Genomic DNA, 15744 nt, shown 5'->3' with positions numbered 1-15744 from the left:
ACTACTGCATGTGGAGAATTTCTTCTGAAAAGTACAAAAAGGCTCAGCCCATAAAGGAGAGACAGGCAGCTGTTCAGCAAAAAGTTTGAGTAATTAACAGATAAAGACTTTCATTCCATTCTCATTTCAGTTGTTTCCAGTTAATTCCGGTATACTATAATCTTATCAATTCTTTCAATGGCGAGCCATCGATGGGGGGACAGCAGTTAAACTGAGTCCCAAAACCCCATATCAACTTTATCAGCAGTCAGACTATGTGCATTCTACAAGAATGGACTTCAGGGCAAAGTAAAGCAGTCTCTGACACTTTTTCTAACTACAGCAGAAGTGTTTCATAACAGACTTTGCAGCAGTGCACCACTGTTTTTCAGGATGGGAGATTGTGATCTCCATACAGAATAAGGCCACAACTCACAGCACTACAGTTAATCCTTACAGAGCAGACCTTATGGCATGACACTACTAATATTCCAGATGTAAACTTCATACAGAAAATAACCACAGCAGACGATGTACCTCTACATACAGTAAATGCAGCTGTTAGACAGATTACAGAACACCAGAGTTTACTTTAAGGAAATCCCCAAAGAACTTCAACAGACCAGCCCTACTTCAGGAAATCTACAAACTTCAGCAGTGTTCCTTCAGAACATATAATACATTAGCCAGTTAACAGCTATGCACTTCACCATCTCCACAAACTTTTAAGTTTCCAGTGCAACATCACACAGCCAAGAAGCAAGAAAAAGTTTAAAAAGCTGCAGTCAGGACACATTCTTCCTGAATCATAAAGTTATGTAAGACTTTATATACATCAGTAAAAGTTACTTGCATATCTCTTGTATAAACATGTCAAACAATACTTCTGCATTTAAGATGCCAGTAAATGTTTGGTTTAAAGTTAAAAAGTGAGTAAAACAGTCTAAAAATGGTGTTCTAGAAATGTTCATTTAAAGTTAGAGGTTATTAGTTCAGAAATGTTACATCTTTCCAGACACAAAAAGGTTAAATCACAGAAGGACACTGCAACAGATGCACTGTCTCATGATTCGAAGAATGAGTCAGCTTCTGTCAGTAATTCTTGTTTACTGACTTCGGACATCAGTGTAAATGTTACAACACACGTAATCCAATATACAGAGTTAAGTTGTAGTAAAATTTCAACTACGAATGTTCAGAATATAGTAAATTCTAGTTTACATGTAATTCAAAGTACAGAGTTAAGTAGCAGTATTGTAAACACAGGCATAAACACAGTCAATGTATGTAATGTGCAGATTTCCTGACCAAACATAAAGCAAACATTTGCAGTATCAGAAATTCACATTATTTCAAATACAGATGTTCAGAATGTCATAAATTCTAATTTGTTTCCAGAAACCAGTGCAAATGTTGCATTCAGGGGGATAAGAGGGATCAATGTGCAGATTTTAATCAGTCTGATAAAGTAAACACCAGCATAAATGATATACAGATTTCAGATCGAAGTAAGGAAGAAGAAACACATACCACAGGTCATCACTGTTGTTGCTAGTTCTATAAAAAAGTTTTTTCAGCCTATCTTTAAAGGGTGTGGCAGTCCAGCACCAAACCAGAGCATGTATATGTCATTGTTTAAGGTTGAAATAATTGACAATATTTTGTTTGCAGAAAAAATAATGGAATAATGTATTGATTAATACAGACAAATCAACTTCATTTACAACTAGACCTTTATTAGAGGTCACAAATGCAGTTTTGTCAGGATTTAAAGCTTCAAAGAGTACAGCAGCTAACAGTTTGAAATGTAACAGCTCAATACAAGGTATGGACATGTCATCAGAGTTATATGTTGTTTAGACTTCAGTAACAAGATTTTATGGAAAAATAAAAATGCTACAGAATTTACAGTAGTGCACACTAATGACACTTGTAAAAATTTGTATGCAGTAAATTGTACAAATGTACAGAATTAAAAAATTGGTTACAACAAAAATATGCAAATTTATGGGTTAAAGATAAAATAAATTCCAGTTCAGCTGACATAGCTGAAGTGCTCAGAAAGACGTATTAGGTATGGCCAGTGAGGAAAAAAGGGTCACACTTTGTGTTGGGCATACCAGAAATGATAGTCGTTAATTCACAGAATAAAATGGTTTACATTTATAGATTTGGCAAATGAATGATGTTATTGGTTTGTTTAGCAGACATTGTTATTATGGTAGCAAAGTGTTGCAGTGCATAAATAATATCTTGATACAGACAGAGACAAAAAGGCTTTCACAGATATTAAATGATATGCTGCTAGTTTACGGAATGTAAAATTTAAAGTCAGTGCTACATTATAGAAGTGACAGTGCAATTAAAAGTTCAGATCCAATGCAAGAAAATAGCCACAGGTTCAACTCCTATGTTATACTTGTATAAAGGGCAGACAAGTAAAGTTCCAGAATTAGATTAGTTCAGCTCTAGTAATAAATGTGTATACTATATGAAGAAACTTCATATACTTGTTTAAAGGACAGACAAGTAAACTTCCAGAAGTAGAGCAGTTCATACTATATAAAGAAACTTCACATACTTGTATAAAGGATAGGCAAGTAAACTTCCTGATTCGGATCAGTTCAGCTCTTGTAATAAATGTGTATATACAAACAGTTTATTATTGTATATATTTCATGCAGAAAGTGCAGTTTATCATATTACAGGCCAGCTTAGCAAGATGAATTAAAGATAGTACTGTATGCCATAAAACAGTATGGTAAAGATCAATTTAATATTCTTAGTAACAGTTTATGCAGTTACAGTTCTTATTATTTATTCAAGAAAATTGTAGACAGTAATGATAAATTCTTGTAGCATTAAGTAGTACTGAAAAAATTAAATGATGTCAGCTAAAGGAACAGCTATGTTAAAACAGTGGGTGGAGTTTCACACACAGAACAGTATGTTAGGACCTAAATTGTAGACAGTAATGATAAATTCTTGTAGCATTAATTAGTACTGAAAAAATTAAATGACGTCAGCTAAAGGAACAGCTATGTTAAAACAGTGGGTGGAGTTTCACACACAGAACAGTATGTTAGGACCTAAGGGTCACAAGAGTAACTGTAGAAAGTTCAGCAGTTGAGGTACAGAAATGCAAAAGATGTTAAAATATTAATTCAGTGTTAGAGTACTACTTCAATTTCATTTAAGGGTGTGACATGAAAAACAATGCCACTGAGGTTTCCATTTGATTTAATAATAAAGTTACAGGCTTTCCATTTAACTGGAGTACATTATCAGATCAGTTGCAAACTTGCAAGAATGTACTTATTAGTAACATTAGTTTAGTTCACTATAGTACATTATCAGTTTGCTTACAGACATACAATAATTTATTAGCAGCATGTTTATTTTCTGCAGAAAATGTGAATAAATTCAGGGCAACAAACAATGCTATCAGCTTATAATTGTTAAAGCTGCAAATGTTATTTTAAATAATTTCCAGGTTAATTTTTCAGTTTGATTTTAAATACAGTCAGGAGCATCAGTCACCCAGCCTTGTACAAGAGAAGGAAAAGGGAAGGTTTTAAAGGGCTGGACACAGAAAAGGACACTTAAAAACAACCTCCAATACGTCAGCAGTGACTGTGACAATGCAGAGTAAGGCCTAAACTTGGCAAGAGCTACTGCACAAGTTAAACAAAAAATGTGTACAACAGATGTGCATTTATGTAAATTAGAGTTAAAGCAAGTATGTAAATGTTTTCACGTTTTCAGACAATTGTATAACAGTACTAGTTTACAATTTATGTTTGTATCTATGTTCAGACAATACTGACAGAAAAAGGTACTAATAGTTTAGTTTCCAAAATATAACATTTACCAGTTTTCAGTTATGCTTTTATCTGTGTTTATGTAACACTGGCAAAACATATTTCTTTACTATTAGTTTAGTTAGTTTCCAGAACATAACACAGCTATTTTAAATGTTTAGTATAAAAATAAATAACTTTAACATAAACTTCAGTCAAGGTTCAGAATATGACAGTCATACTCAGTTATGAGTTCAGTATAGTACATTTCAGTCAAATTTCAGAATATAACATTAATGTAAATTTCAGTCAAGTTTCAGAATATGACATTCATGCTCATATGAGTTCAGTATAGTACATTTCAGTCAGATTTCAGAATATAACATTCATACTCAGTTACAACATGCAGTTACATCACCCTTCACATAATTCAGTCACTAGTTTAAGGATAAAGTTACAGAATTATTTGTAAACAGTATTACTACATCATATATGACATTATTCAGTCATTAATTTTAAGGGTAAAGTGACAGAATTATTTATAACAGTCTTATTAAAATAAATTACCTAAAGAATAGGTAGTAATAGTTATTCAGTATACTCAAGGCATACCAGGGCAGGCTTAATTTAATTAATGTACAGATTACAGTACACTTTACATAATTATTGTACATTAGAAAGTTAAAAGGACACTGACAGAGTATGCAAATGTATAGATCTGAAATACAGAAAGCACAGGTTTTAGTAAAGTATTATAGCTCATAAATATTTACAGGATATTTAAGATACATATTTAAAAGCCAGACATCTATTAAAGCATATAGAAATTAAAAAGGTAAATAGAATTATTAACAAATCTAGCTGCAAATTTGCAGACACAAGTTAATACAGTGTATGGTTATTGTACTTCAAGACCAGTTATAAAGGTATCCATCTAGTGCCAATTTCATTTAGTCTTCAGAAAATAGCCATCATGCTTTTAGGCTATGTAATAAAAAAGAAAATGGACTAAACAGTACAATATTTGAGGATTTAAATTTATAGAGAACAGGAAAATATTTCATTTTCTATAAGAGAGAGACATCATGGTACAATAAGGCATCAGTTCATAAGATAAAATACATAGGCAGTAAACTTATTGTTAGAACTTCGTGAACTGGAATGGCAAATTAAGCTTAATGCTTTCAATGCTTTCCATAGCCCTGGTTTAAATGACAATTGTAATATTTCAGTAGTCTTAAAAATGAGAAGTTATATTAAATAGTATATGTAAATAAGACTTGATGTCTTATTTTGTGAAATTTATGGCCCTCTGGTAGGTTTTGATTACAGAGTATTTAATACTCAATACTAAATTAAATATATTGTAGTCTTAATTTATTTTAATATTCTATATATATATTTTATGTATTTTGATTTTTGTCTACATATATTATTATTTTTATATAGATATATATATATATATATATATATATATATATATATATATATATATATATATATATATGTCTAATGTAATGTTAAACATTTGTTGGAGTGAAGTCACATACACACTATTTGATGCAATTGGTTGTTTTACGCTAAATAATATTTTTTAGCGTTGTTACAGGAAGTGATGTCTGCAGACACACCTCCTTAAAAGTTTTTAAATGTTAAAGTTGGCGGTTTTTTAATGAGTTTCTGAAGAAGCTGCTTTGGTTTAACTGCAGCGAAAACGCTTTTTATTTTGTCAATAAACCTGCGTTCAGACCAGAATACCGAGTTTGGTTTACAATTTGTTGGTGCTACTGTCGGCTGCTCCCTCCTGGTATTTGGATTCTGTCAGTTTGGTGTGCCGTTTTTTCTCAGTCAGTCTTTCTATAGAACAGCCAGTGAATTCCCATATGAAAGAGCAATGGATGACTCTAGATGAAACTGAAGAGAACATGGCACAGGAGGATGCTCTGGAACTTTCTACAGAATGCCCACACGAAATAGAGAACAAAGAATGTGCCCTCAGTTTGGAATAAAATGATCCAATAGAAGAGTTGCTTGATTTAATAGAGACAGAAGGACATATTAAGATCAATGAAAGAAACAGACAACAGAAGGTCAATAAAACCCCAAAAAAGTTAGAAGTGTGATAAAACAAATGAATGCAGTAATTAAAACTGTCCTCAGAGATTCATGCAATATAACAGAAGTAAATAGGATATATTACTTGTACAGCTAAATTAATAACAGATAAAGTCTTACCACAAGAACACAGGGTACCAAGGGAAATAAAGGGGAGAAATCAAATACTATCATCGAAGTATCAAATAGACAGAACTATAAAGTATTAAGACAAGAAGTGTCACTGTTACAAGATTATAGAAGAGGGAACAGAGCAACAAAAATACTCAAAAAGATAAACATGATAAAAGTAGCATGCAGTATTGACAGATCAAGATCTATGATGCATTATTGCAAATAAACTAAGAATATCAGCACAGGCAGAAAAACTTAGAAGATATGTAGATAAATATAAAGGAAAAATACAAAATAAGTGATTTATTGATGACTGAAAAACATTTTATAGAGAATTGGGAAACAAGGCAAAAGGAATTGAAGCAACACCCCAAAAATAGAAGAAATAGATACATTTTGGAGAAATATCTATGAAGATCCTGGGGAACATAACGAAGATGCTAAATGGATAGGAGTAAAAGAAAGAATAAGTTCAAATGTAAACGATATGAAATGGGATGAAGTAACGGCCAGAGAGATTGAAAGAAAGTTAAGAAAAGCTCCTAATTGGAAACCCCCCAGGCCCAGATGCAGTACCTAACTTTGGGCTAAAATTAATAACATCTTTGCATGAAGATTTAGCCATGAGTAAAAAGTATTGATATGCGCACCATGGATAGACACCAGCCTGGTTAACAACAGGCAAAACAATGTTCCTACTTAAGAGCAAACCTGCAGGCTATCCTAAAAAGATCAAGAACTTACCTTCTGACGACATATAAACTATACACTGGAAGTGATGTTGATAGAGTTTATAGTCATTTAGAAGAAAACTCAATCACAGCAGTAGAACAAATGGGTAATAAAAGAAAGCCACATGGAACAAAGGATCATTTGTTGCTAAATTAAGTCATAATGGAGAACTATAAAAAGGGGAACAATCTAAGTATGGCATGGAAAGACTACAAAAAAGCATTTGACAGTATCCCACATTCATGGATAAAAGAATGCATAAAAATGTACAAGATACACCCTACACTGATTGATTATATTACAGCGACCATAAAACAATGGCAAACCACTTTACAGTTAAGCCATGATAAAGGACAAATTATTTATTAGAGGGATAAAAATTCAAAGGGGGATATGCCAGGGTGACTCTTGTCTTGCCCTTAACCCATTAAGCTGTCTGCTTAACAGATTAGGTCATGGCTACAATTTGGCTCCCAGAAAACAATAAAGTGTAAAGACTCCTCATTTTCTTTTTTGTAGATGATTTAAAACTGTATAGCTCAACAGATAAGGAACTGAAATTACAACTGCAAGTGGTCAAAACTTTGTCAGGTGATATAAGAATGTCATTTGGTCTTGATAAGTATGCAAAAGCAACCTTTAAAGCAGGAAAGCTGCAGCACCAAGAAAACATCAGTTTGGGACAAGAAGATGATATAAAAGAACTTGAGCAGGAGGGAGTGTATAAATATTTGGGAAATGATAAAGGATCAACAATAAAACATGAACAAATGTGAATAAAACTTAGTAAGGAATATTTTAGAAGACTTAAATTAATACTGAAAACAGCACTGACATCTAGGAACAAGTCCAAGCTATAAACTAATTTGCTCTTCCTGTCCTAACTTACAGTTCTGGAGTGATTGACTTGCCCCAAAAGGTGTTGCACAAGTTAGACAGGAAAACAAGAAGGATGCTTCATGGTCACCAAATGATTTCTAAAAATCAGTGCATACCAAGATTATATATTCCCCATTCTGAAGGAGGTACAGGCCTCCTCTAAATTGATTACATGTACAGATCTGCAATTGTGGGACTGCATACATATCTGCTGACCTCATAAGACCCAAACATAGTGAAAGTTTTGAAACGTGAGAAGAATAAGTCTAAGATTACTTCTTAGTTTAGTAGAAGCATATCAGTGTCAAGTGGAAATGGAAATCAGACCAAAAGTATATAAAAATCAACAAGTTCCTATAATCGTAACCAGGAAACAACCATGTAACAGCAACTTTTCCAGCTTCAGAAAATTTATAAGCAGCAGAAACGTACTCTGATATATTTTTTGTATAAAATCCAACAGTTTATTTCGTAGGCACCAGGTAAGCGCTTTCACTACAGCTTCTTCAGACTGTTAAGTTTTAAAATCTTTCATTACGTTTATATACTGGTCACATGCTAAAAAGTCCATTAACTAAATTAGCATCTTAAAGTTAACCATTCAACTTATTACAAGATACTTCCACAGATCTAGAAATATTACCTAATCTACGTATTTTAAATGATATATTTAATTACTTTTCTTAACATTTTACACCTAGATCATTATTGCCAATGCTACTTTTAAAGTTACATACCATGCATACTTTCTATTACAGATCGTACTTATATATGCCCCAGTCAGTATATGTATTTGCAGCCATGGTAAATTTTCAGCTAACAAATAGCACTTATACATAGACGGATTTAATTTTTAAACATTTTTACTTCCCTACACTTTTATTAATAAATGCTTTTCTGATGCTTTACTATTTGATAGTATTATTTAAGAATATATGTAAAAATATGCTCAAATAAATATTTCTTCCCTTGATAAATCTTACTCGTGCATTATTTCCACTAAATGATGGACACATTCATAGTGCAAGTTACGTACATTTTTAAACAAAAATTATATTAGGGCGTAATACTATTTCTCGTTGATCTCTTAAAATAAATTTCTTCAACAGACTAAGAACTGAGACAGAACAAGGTATATACAAACACATGGATACAGTGTATAATGAAGTTAATGTTCTTAGCACCTTCTACTTGGCTATCAAACGCCTAGATCTCAGTATTGGTCTCAATGAGGCTCTCTCATTTAAGCCTCTACCTCTGTCTGCTCTCATCTTCATGATCCAATTGATTTCCCTTCTCTCAGTGCTGTTCCTTATATCACCTTCCCTCATCATACGGGTAATACTATTAATAACCCTAAAACTAAAAGTATGTTCCTCTCCACATGCCATAATGTGTTTGGTTAGAGCGTTTGTATTATGTCCTATTCTGATCGCATAAAGGTGCTCTCTGATTCTAGTCCGGAAGATCCTATTGGTCTTCCTGACATAGAATGAGAAACATATTTGACAGACTGCCAGACACACTACATGAATACTACTACAATCTGCATTCACATAGAACTTATAAATCTGACATGTATCTGTAATAGAAAGTATGCATGGTATGTAACTTTAAAAGTAGCATTAGCAATAATGATCTAGGTATAAAATGTTAAGAAAAGTAATTAAATATATAATTTAAAATATGTAGATTCGGTAATATTTCTAGATCTGTGGAAGTATCTTGTAATAAGTTGAATGGTTAGCTTTAAGATGCTAATTTAGTTAATGGATTATTTAGCATGTGACCAGTATATAAATGTAATGAAAGATTTTAAAACTTAACCGTCTGGAGAAGCTATAGTGAAAGCGCTTATCTGGTGCCTACGAAATAAACTGTTGGATTTTATACAAAAAATATATCAGAGTACGTTTCGGCTGCTTATAAATTTTCTGAAGCTGAAAAAGTTGCTGTTACATGGTTGTTTCCTGGTTACGATTATAGGAAATTTTAAACTTTTTTAGCCAGGAAGCATTTGCTCTGTTGAGTGTGGCTACATTCCTTTATATAAAAATCAACTGAATGTGCCAAAAAACAAAAGAAAGAATATAAGGTAAAGGATCAGATGAGTAAGCAAGAAATCCGGAAAATGCATAAATATAACTGCAAGTATAGAAACCTCTTGGAACAACCTCATGTTGATCAGGATCAAACACAGGAATGGTTAAGAAGAGGTGATTTAAACCAAAAGACAAAAGGTTGATATTGGTGGCCCAAGATATTGGACTATGTACACATTGGTTTACAAACTCCATTGAAAATGTGGGAGAAACAAACAAATATAGGTTTTGTAACACAGAATTGCAAATAGTCATACATCTTGTTGCTAGTTGTGATATACTAATGGCAGAAGGACTGTATACTAAAAGGCATAATAATGTGCCAAGACTGTTGAATTGGAGATTGTGCACATTATGATACTGAAGTGTCTGAAAAACACTGGAAACATAAGCCACAAAGCATTATAGAAAATGATGAAGTTTATATCACATGGAATCACCCATTACCAACAGTTCAAAAATAGTTGAGAGCAAACTAGATACTGTGGTCCATGAAAAGAAGACAAAAGTAGCATTGATCACTGAAATTGCTACAGCCAGCGACTACAGTGTCTTATGTACAGATAGACAAAGTCATAAAATACCAGGATTTGCAGGCAAAAATGTGGGCAATTTGGAAGAAGGATACCTAGACAGTTCCAGTAGTAGTAGGAGCAACAGGTCTTATAAAAAAGAATTTACAATCATACTTAGATATGTTACCGATACATGTAACTCAGTACAAATTGCAGAAGGAGTCATTACAGGGCACATTGCGGGTGCTGTGAAGAGCACTTTTGGTTAACATCAAAGACTGGAATAATACTAATTTCATGAACTTTAATTAGAATTTGACTTAGGAATGGGGGTCCATTTCCGTCATGGTATTAGAAACCCAAAAGACTTAGAGAAATTAAAAAAGGGTGAATAAGACGTGTCACCCAATATGAGGCTCAAACCCACAACCTTGGGATTAAGAGTACCATGCTCTACCAACTGAGCTAGCAAGACTTCTAAATAGAAGAATACTAGGCTAACTACCTTTGTGAACCATTTTAGGCCTATTCAATGAGGCCACGTGAGGCTCAAACCCTCCACCTTGTATATGTAAAGTAAACATCTTAACCATTATGCCAACCTCTCACTGGTTTATAAGAACATGCATAAGTATTCTTCGCACTGCCTAGTAAAGTATCTTGTAGAAAGTTTAAATGTTATATTGCTTTTCACTACATTACACACATTTGAAGTAAATATCTAATAATAATTAGTGTTAGTTACAGGGTATATCAAGTTTTGAGATTATAGTGTAAGTATTAGGTGTGATAGATGTAAAGTTTAGAGATTATAGTGCAAGTATTAGGTGTGACAGTAGTTCTTTGTAGTTAAAATAAGAGGGACATAATGCAGTGGTGGAAATAGTGAAGAATAAGAGGAGTTAAGCACATGGGCAGATGGCTGGAAAAGTTATGTAGGTCGGTATGGACCAATGAGTGATTGGTATAGTTTTAACTTGTGAGTACATTTTAAAGTGGAAGTAGTTTTTGTTAGTAAATGATGTTGCAGTTTGCAAGTGTGACTGAAGTTAAGTGCATCTGTAGTTTCTGGTGGACATTCGATATTTCTTGCATTTGTCTACAGATCTCATAGGGTGAGTTTCAGCTTGCAGTTCTTGGGGTGATGAATTCCAAAGCCATGTAACATATACTAGATAAAGAAAATCAAGGCTATTTGATCTTGGTTTTTAGATCATATATTTCTAGCTGGGTTGTATTTTTGAACCAAATTTGCAATTTTTTGGCATTTAGCTAGTTTGTATAGTATGTCGCATGCAGTCTTTAGCTGAGCAAAAGTCTGCTGTGGTTGAAGCCAGTTTGATCTTTTGAAGTGATATACAGTGGCGGGTTTTATTTGTGACATATTTATATTATTGCTAATATTTATAATATTGCATTGTATACTTGCTTACTTTCCGACAGGTAATACTCGTGTTTTTGTTATTTATATGTCACAGTTGGAGTTTTCTCCCAAGGCCACCAGTAAAAACAGGCTTTAACCATCAGAACAGCTTTTCAGCAAACTAAAAATAAATATATATGTATAGCCTGTGACAGTCTGAAGCTGCAATCACAGTTTTCGTAGCATAGTGGATTTTGTGAAAAAAGTACAAAACACACAAGTTTGTACAATGTGCCAGTTTTATGGCAGTCCATAGAGAGACTTTTCCCCAGTTTGAAATCATTCATTTTACAGAAAAAGTTCATTTTCTGTAATACAATTAAAAAGTGGAAGCTTTATTTCACCAATTTGAACTTATCTGTCCAGTAATGGAAAACATTAGCTTACAACTGATTCTCAAATGCTTGCAAGAGGAGAGCTCGTCTTTGTGCAAGAAAGCTCTGAAGGGCTTGACATCCAAATCACTCTTTCTTCAGCTCATCTCAAGGTGAGAAATGGTTTGGGTGTGTGGAAGGTGCCCTTGAAGCTTTGCAAACCGACTGGCTGTCACATCCTTAGCAGGATACAATCATATAGCTAAGGCTACTGCAGCAGTGATCAAATGATGAACATCTCTTCCCTTACTTAAACGTGCATTCTAATTTGCCTTAACCATAGCCACATAGTGAAGATAACCAGTTACACAAGTTCTTCTTTTACAAAACAATAATCACAAATAACCCCTTAAACACAACATTTGCCCATATAAAGTAAATGTATACATACTGTAAACATAAGAAAACATTCTTCCTTAAAAGATTCAAGTTAAATGTATGAATCACTGCAGATAACATAAATTTAACTGCATACCTAAAATTCACCATGCATTTAAGTTAAAAGTACAAAGTCATTCTATGTAAACTTGGTAACATAATTTTTTTGCCAAAGACACTAATACTCATAAAACTACTGTTGTAGTACAAACATTATGGCTTAAACTGCAAGCAGCACTCCTATTTCACCTGACAAAGGGCTGTAACCATGTTGGAGCAGACAGATTAGGTACAAGAGTAAGAGGTAGCCAAACCCAGCCCTATTGAAAACAGTCCAAACTATTTTCTGCCACACACAACTCCTGTGCTCCTAGACACATTTCTTAAAAGTGTAATAGGCCTCATCAGATTGGACAGTGACAATAAAACAGTCATGTATAGTAGACTCCCTCTTAACTGGCCTCTCTTTAACCAGCCTCCTTCATCCATCAAATTTTTGCAGTACCCCTAACAAAAGACAACAGAGAATAACACTTTCACCTCCTCTGGGCTAAATAATGGCAGACAGTTGTGTTTTAGACTTCATATTCATTAGAAAAATGCATAACTAACACAAATCCTGTTATTCTAGATGATTTATAACCTATAAATGCTATTCTGTATATTTTTTCTGATTAACCAGCCATTCATTTATCCAGCCTAATGTCTGGTCCCAGCGAGACCAGATAAGAGGGAGTCTACTGTAAAGAATATAAAGCAAAGTGGCCTCCTCTTCAATAATGATATCCAGATGATATTTCTGCCAAGGACGCCAAACTATCCTGCTGAAATGCACTCTATTTTAGACTCTTACATTAGTAAACAAACTACATGGAATATTCTTCCTAACATTTCACTCCTCTTTAGTTAATGACCACTCGTCAATCTTTCAATGGTTCTGTAAAAGAATAAAGACAGCTCACATGATCATGCAACAATGCAGGCAAACTGAACATCTAAAGAACTTCAGTAATCCATGTAATCAGAAGAATATGTAAAGCAAGAGCATTTGTTTTCAAGCAAGTAATGGTATCATTAAAACCTTCAAAAGGTAACATCCCTTCTAGCTAAATAATTCAGCTGCCTTCTTCCAGGAGCCTACTCCATCTCTGCCATATCTAACTATTGTCTCAGCCGCTACAGAAATTACTGTTTTGCATCCCTACATTTTATTTCAAAGCAGTAAACAAGAAGTCATATCATGATACATTAAACCCAAAATGCTTAAAACTAGCCTCAGACAGCATCTTCCATTCCCCAACACACATTTACAACAAATTTCTTATACTTACTTTTCTTATGAAATAAGAAGCAAACCTTAGTTATACTCCTTCCCTGCAAAAGCAACTACCCTGCTAAAATGTTAAGGACAAATTTCAATCATACCTGATTCAGAAGATCCCTTTCAAATGTTAGTGAATACAGCAGACAGAATACCTCCTATGCAAGTAAGGGAGCAATGCAGCTTCAGAAAAATTGAAGAGCTTCCATACTCCGCTACGACATGACAGATACCAACTATGCAAACATAAATCAGGGGATTGTTCTCTACTTAAATATCTCCACCAGTTTGACTTCTGGTTCAGCATTCAATGTTTCAGCCTTGTCTGCATACTCAAAGACTACACTCTACTGGCCTTCCCAGCATGAGATTAACCCCTATGATGGTTCAGAAACTGCCTTGAGAATGGATCCTGCCATGAAAAGATGAAAATTATATGCATGCTATAAAAATCTGTATAAAACATATATAAAGTACTTCAAGGTTCAGTACATGGGCTCCTGGTATTGATATGTAGCAGTGCCTTGTCATCATCCAGAACATAGAATCACATGGTAGATTTAGCCTCCTATATAGGCTACAGAAACTTGTCACATCTACCACCTGAAGTTAACCTTGTTAATAACATAAATAATTTAAATTTACTCCTGTGCAATATTGCAAATTAAAAAAGCAACCTGTAAATACAGACATCATCTGCTGTAGGTAAGTCACTGCCATCAAGCATGGAATTAGCTACTTACTTCCACATAATGATGTTAGTTACAAATTAGTTGACAAATGTTGCAGCTAGCTAATGGTGGCTTTCAGCTCGTCTTCACAGATGGTATATTTCCAGAAGTATTATTCATAGATACTTTTCTAAAATATAAAAAAATGTATGAATGTGTCATTTGTGATAGTCACAAGTATGTATTATCCACATATGAATAATATTCTAAATACTAAGATTTATGCATAACCAGCTATGGCAAACTGTTACATATTCTTTGTATGTCACACTCCACCAGTTCTGCTAATTAACGTAAAACATAATAATATCTAAATAACTTTAATAAGCTATTCAAAAGTAATATGCTATGAACTGCTTGTTGTTGTTGTTGTTATACCTAAGCTGTGGCTAAAATGATCTATTTGGATCAGTTTACCTATCCAGCTAATAAAACTCACACACTCAAAAGTACATAACTAAAAAGGTCTAGCACTGTATTCAGTCTTTCATGTACATGTACTAGCTTAGAGTAAATGTTCAGTCCCCCATTTCATTGCTTCTCTGTACAGGTTTAGTAGTTAAGTGCTGCCATGTTTGTCAATATACCACATTACCACATAATTGTTTACATGGGTCAAAACAAATTCCAGATTCAGTCTGAACATTTACAGAGCTAGGAGTACTGCTGTTATCTCACTAAAGTGTAGAAGCAGCTTAATTTATAGAAATGTACATGCATTTTCAGTTTGAAATTTGTCTAAAAAGCTTCTCATTATAATCACTGACTCTATCATCAGGATCTGCACAGACTGAGAGATACAAAATAATAAGTCTTGCAGGTAGTTTCATGTATCCACCTGCAGCCCTGCATCTATATCTATTATATTTATTTGTTGGCCAGTTCCAGTTTGGCTCTACTGGGAAAGGGCTCTGGGAAAGGAATACAATGTGTTCAACAGTACAAAGTTATATTTCAAAGACAAACAGTTTAGTAGTAAGAACAGTTGAATATGAATGTAGTAATGAATATGGCCATGGCATGCAGTTGTAATCATTTAAGTTACAAGAAAAATAGGATACTGAGTTGGAAATAAAGACAGGAAAAATTCGAGTGGATGAGTTGTGGCCAGTAGTGACAGTGCGATAGGAGGAGGTGAAAAGTAATTTAGGTGATGAATCAATGGGACCAGACATGATCCCAGGATGCCTTCTAAATAGCATGAAACATGACCTATCAGGGCCTCTGGAATTACTATTTAATTGTAGCCTCCAAACAGGCTTTGTGCCTCATGAATGGAGA

At 33.8% G+C, this 15744-nt stretch overlaps 1 protein-coding gene across 1 annotated transcript in view; it reads right to left on the bottom strand.

The window, feature by feature from the left end:
- PP2D1 (protein phosphatase 2C like domain containing 1) overlaps nucleotides 1-15744 on the bottom strand; it is a 382769-nt gene that overhangs the window by 244036 nt on the left and 122989 nt on the right. Inside the window, exon 2 of the mRNA XM_044066962.1 lies at nucleotides 14476-14593. Coding sequence (XP_043922897.1) covers nucleotides 14476-14483 — 8 coding nt within the window. The 5' untranslated portion in view covers nucleotides 14484-14593. The remainder of the gene's footprint in view (nucleotides 1-14475; nucleotides 14594-15744) is intronic.

The sequence above is a fragment of the Protopterus annectens genome, chromosome 3.part1, assembly GCF_019279795.1.
Source record: "Protopterus annectens isolate FY-2018-M chromosome 3.part1, PAN1.0, whole genome shotgun sequence".
Taxonomy (NCBI): Eukaryota; Metazoa; Chordata; order Ceratodontiformes; family Protopteridae; genus Protopterus; species Protopterus annectens.
This window is presented reverse-complemented; position numbering and strand designations above follow the sequence as displayed.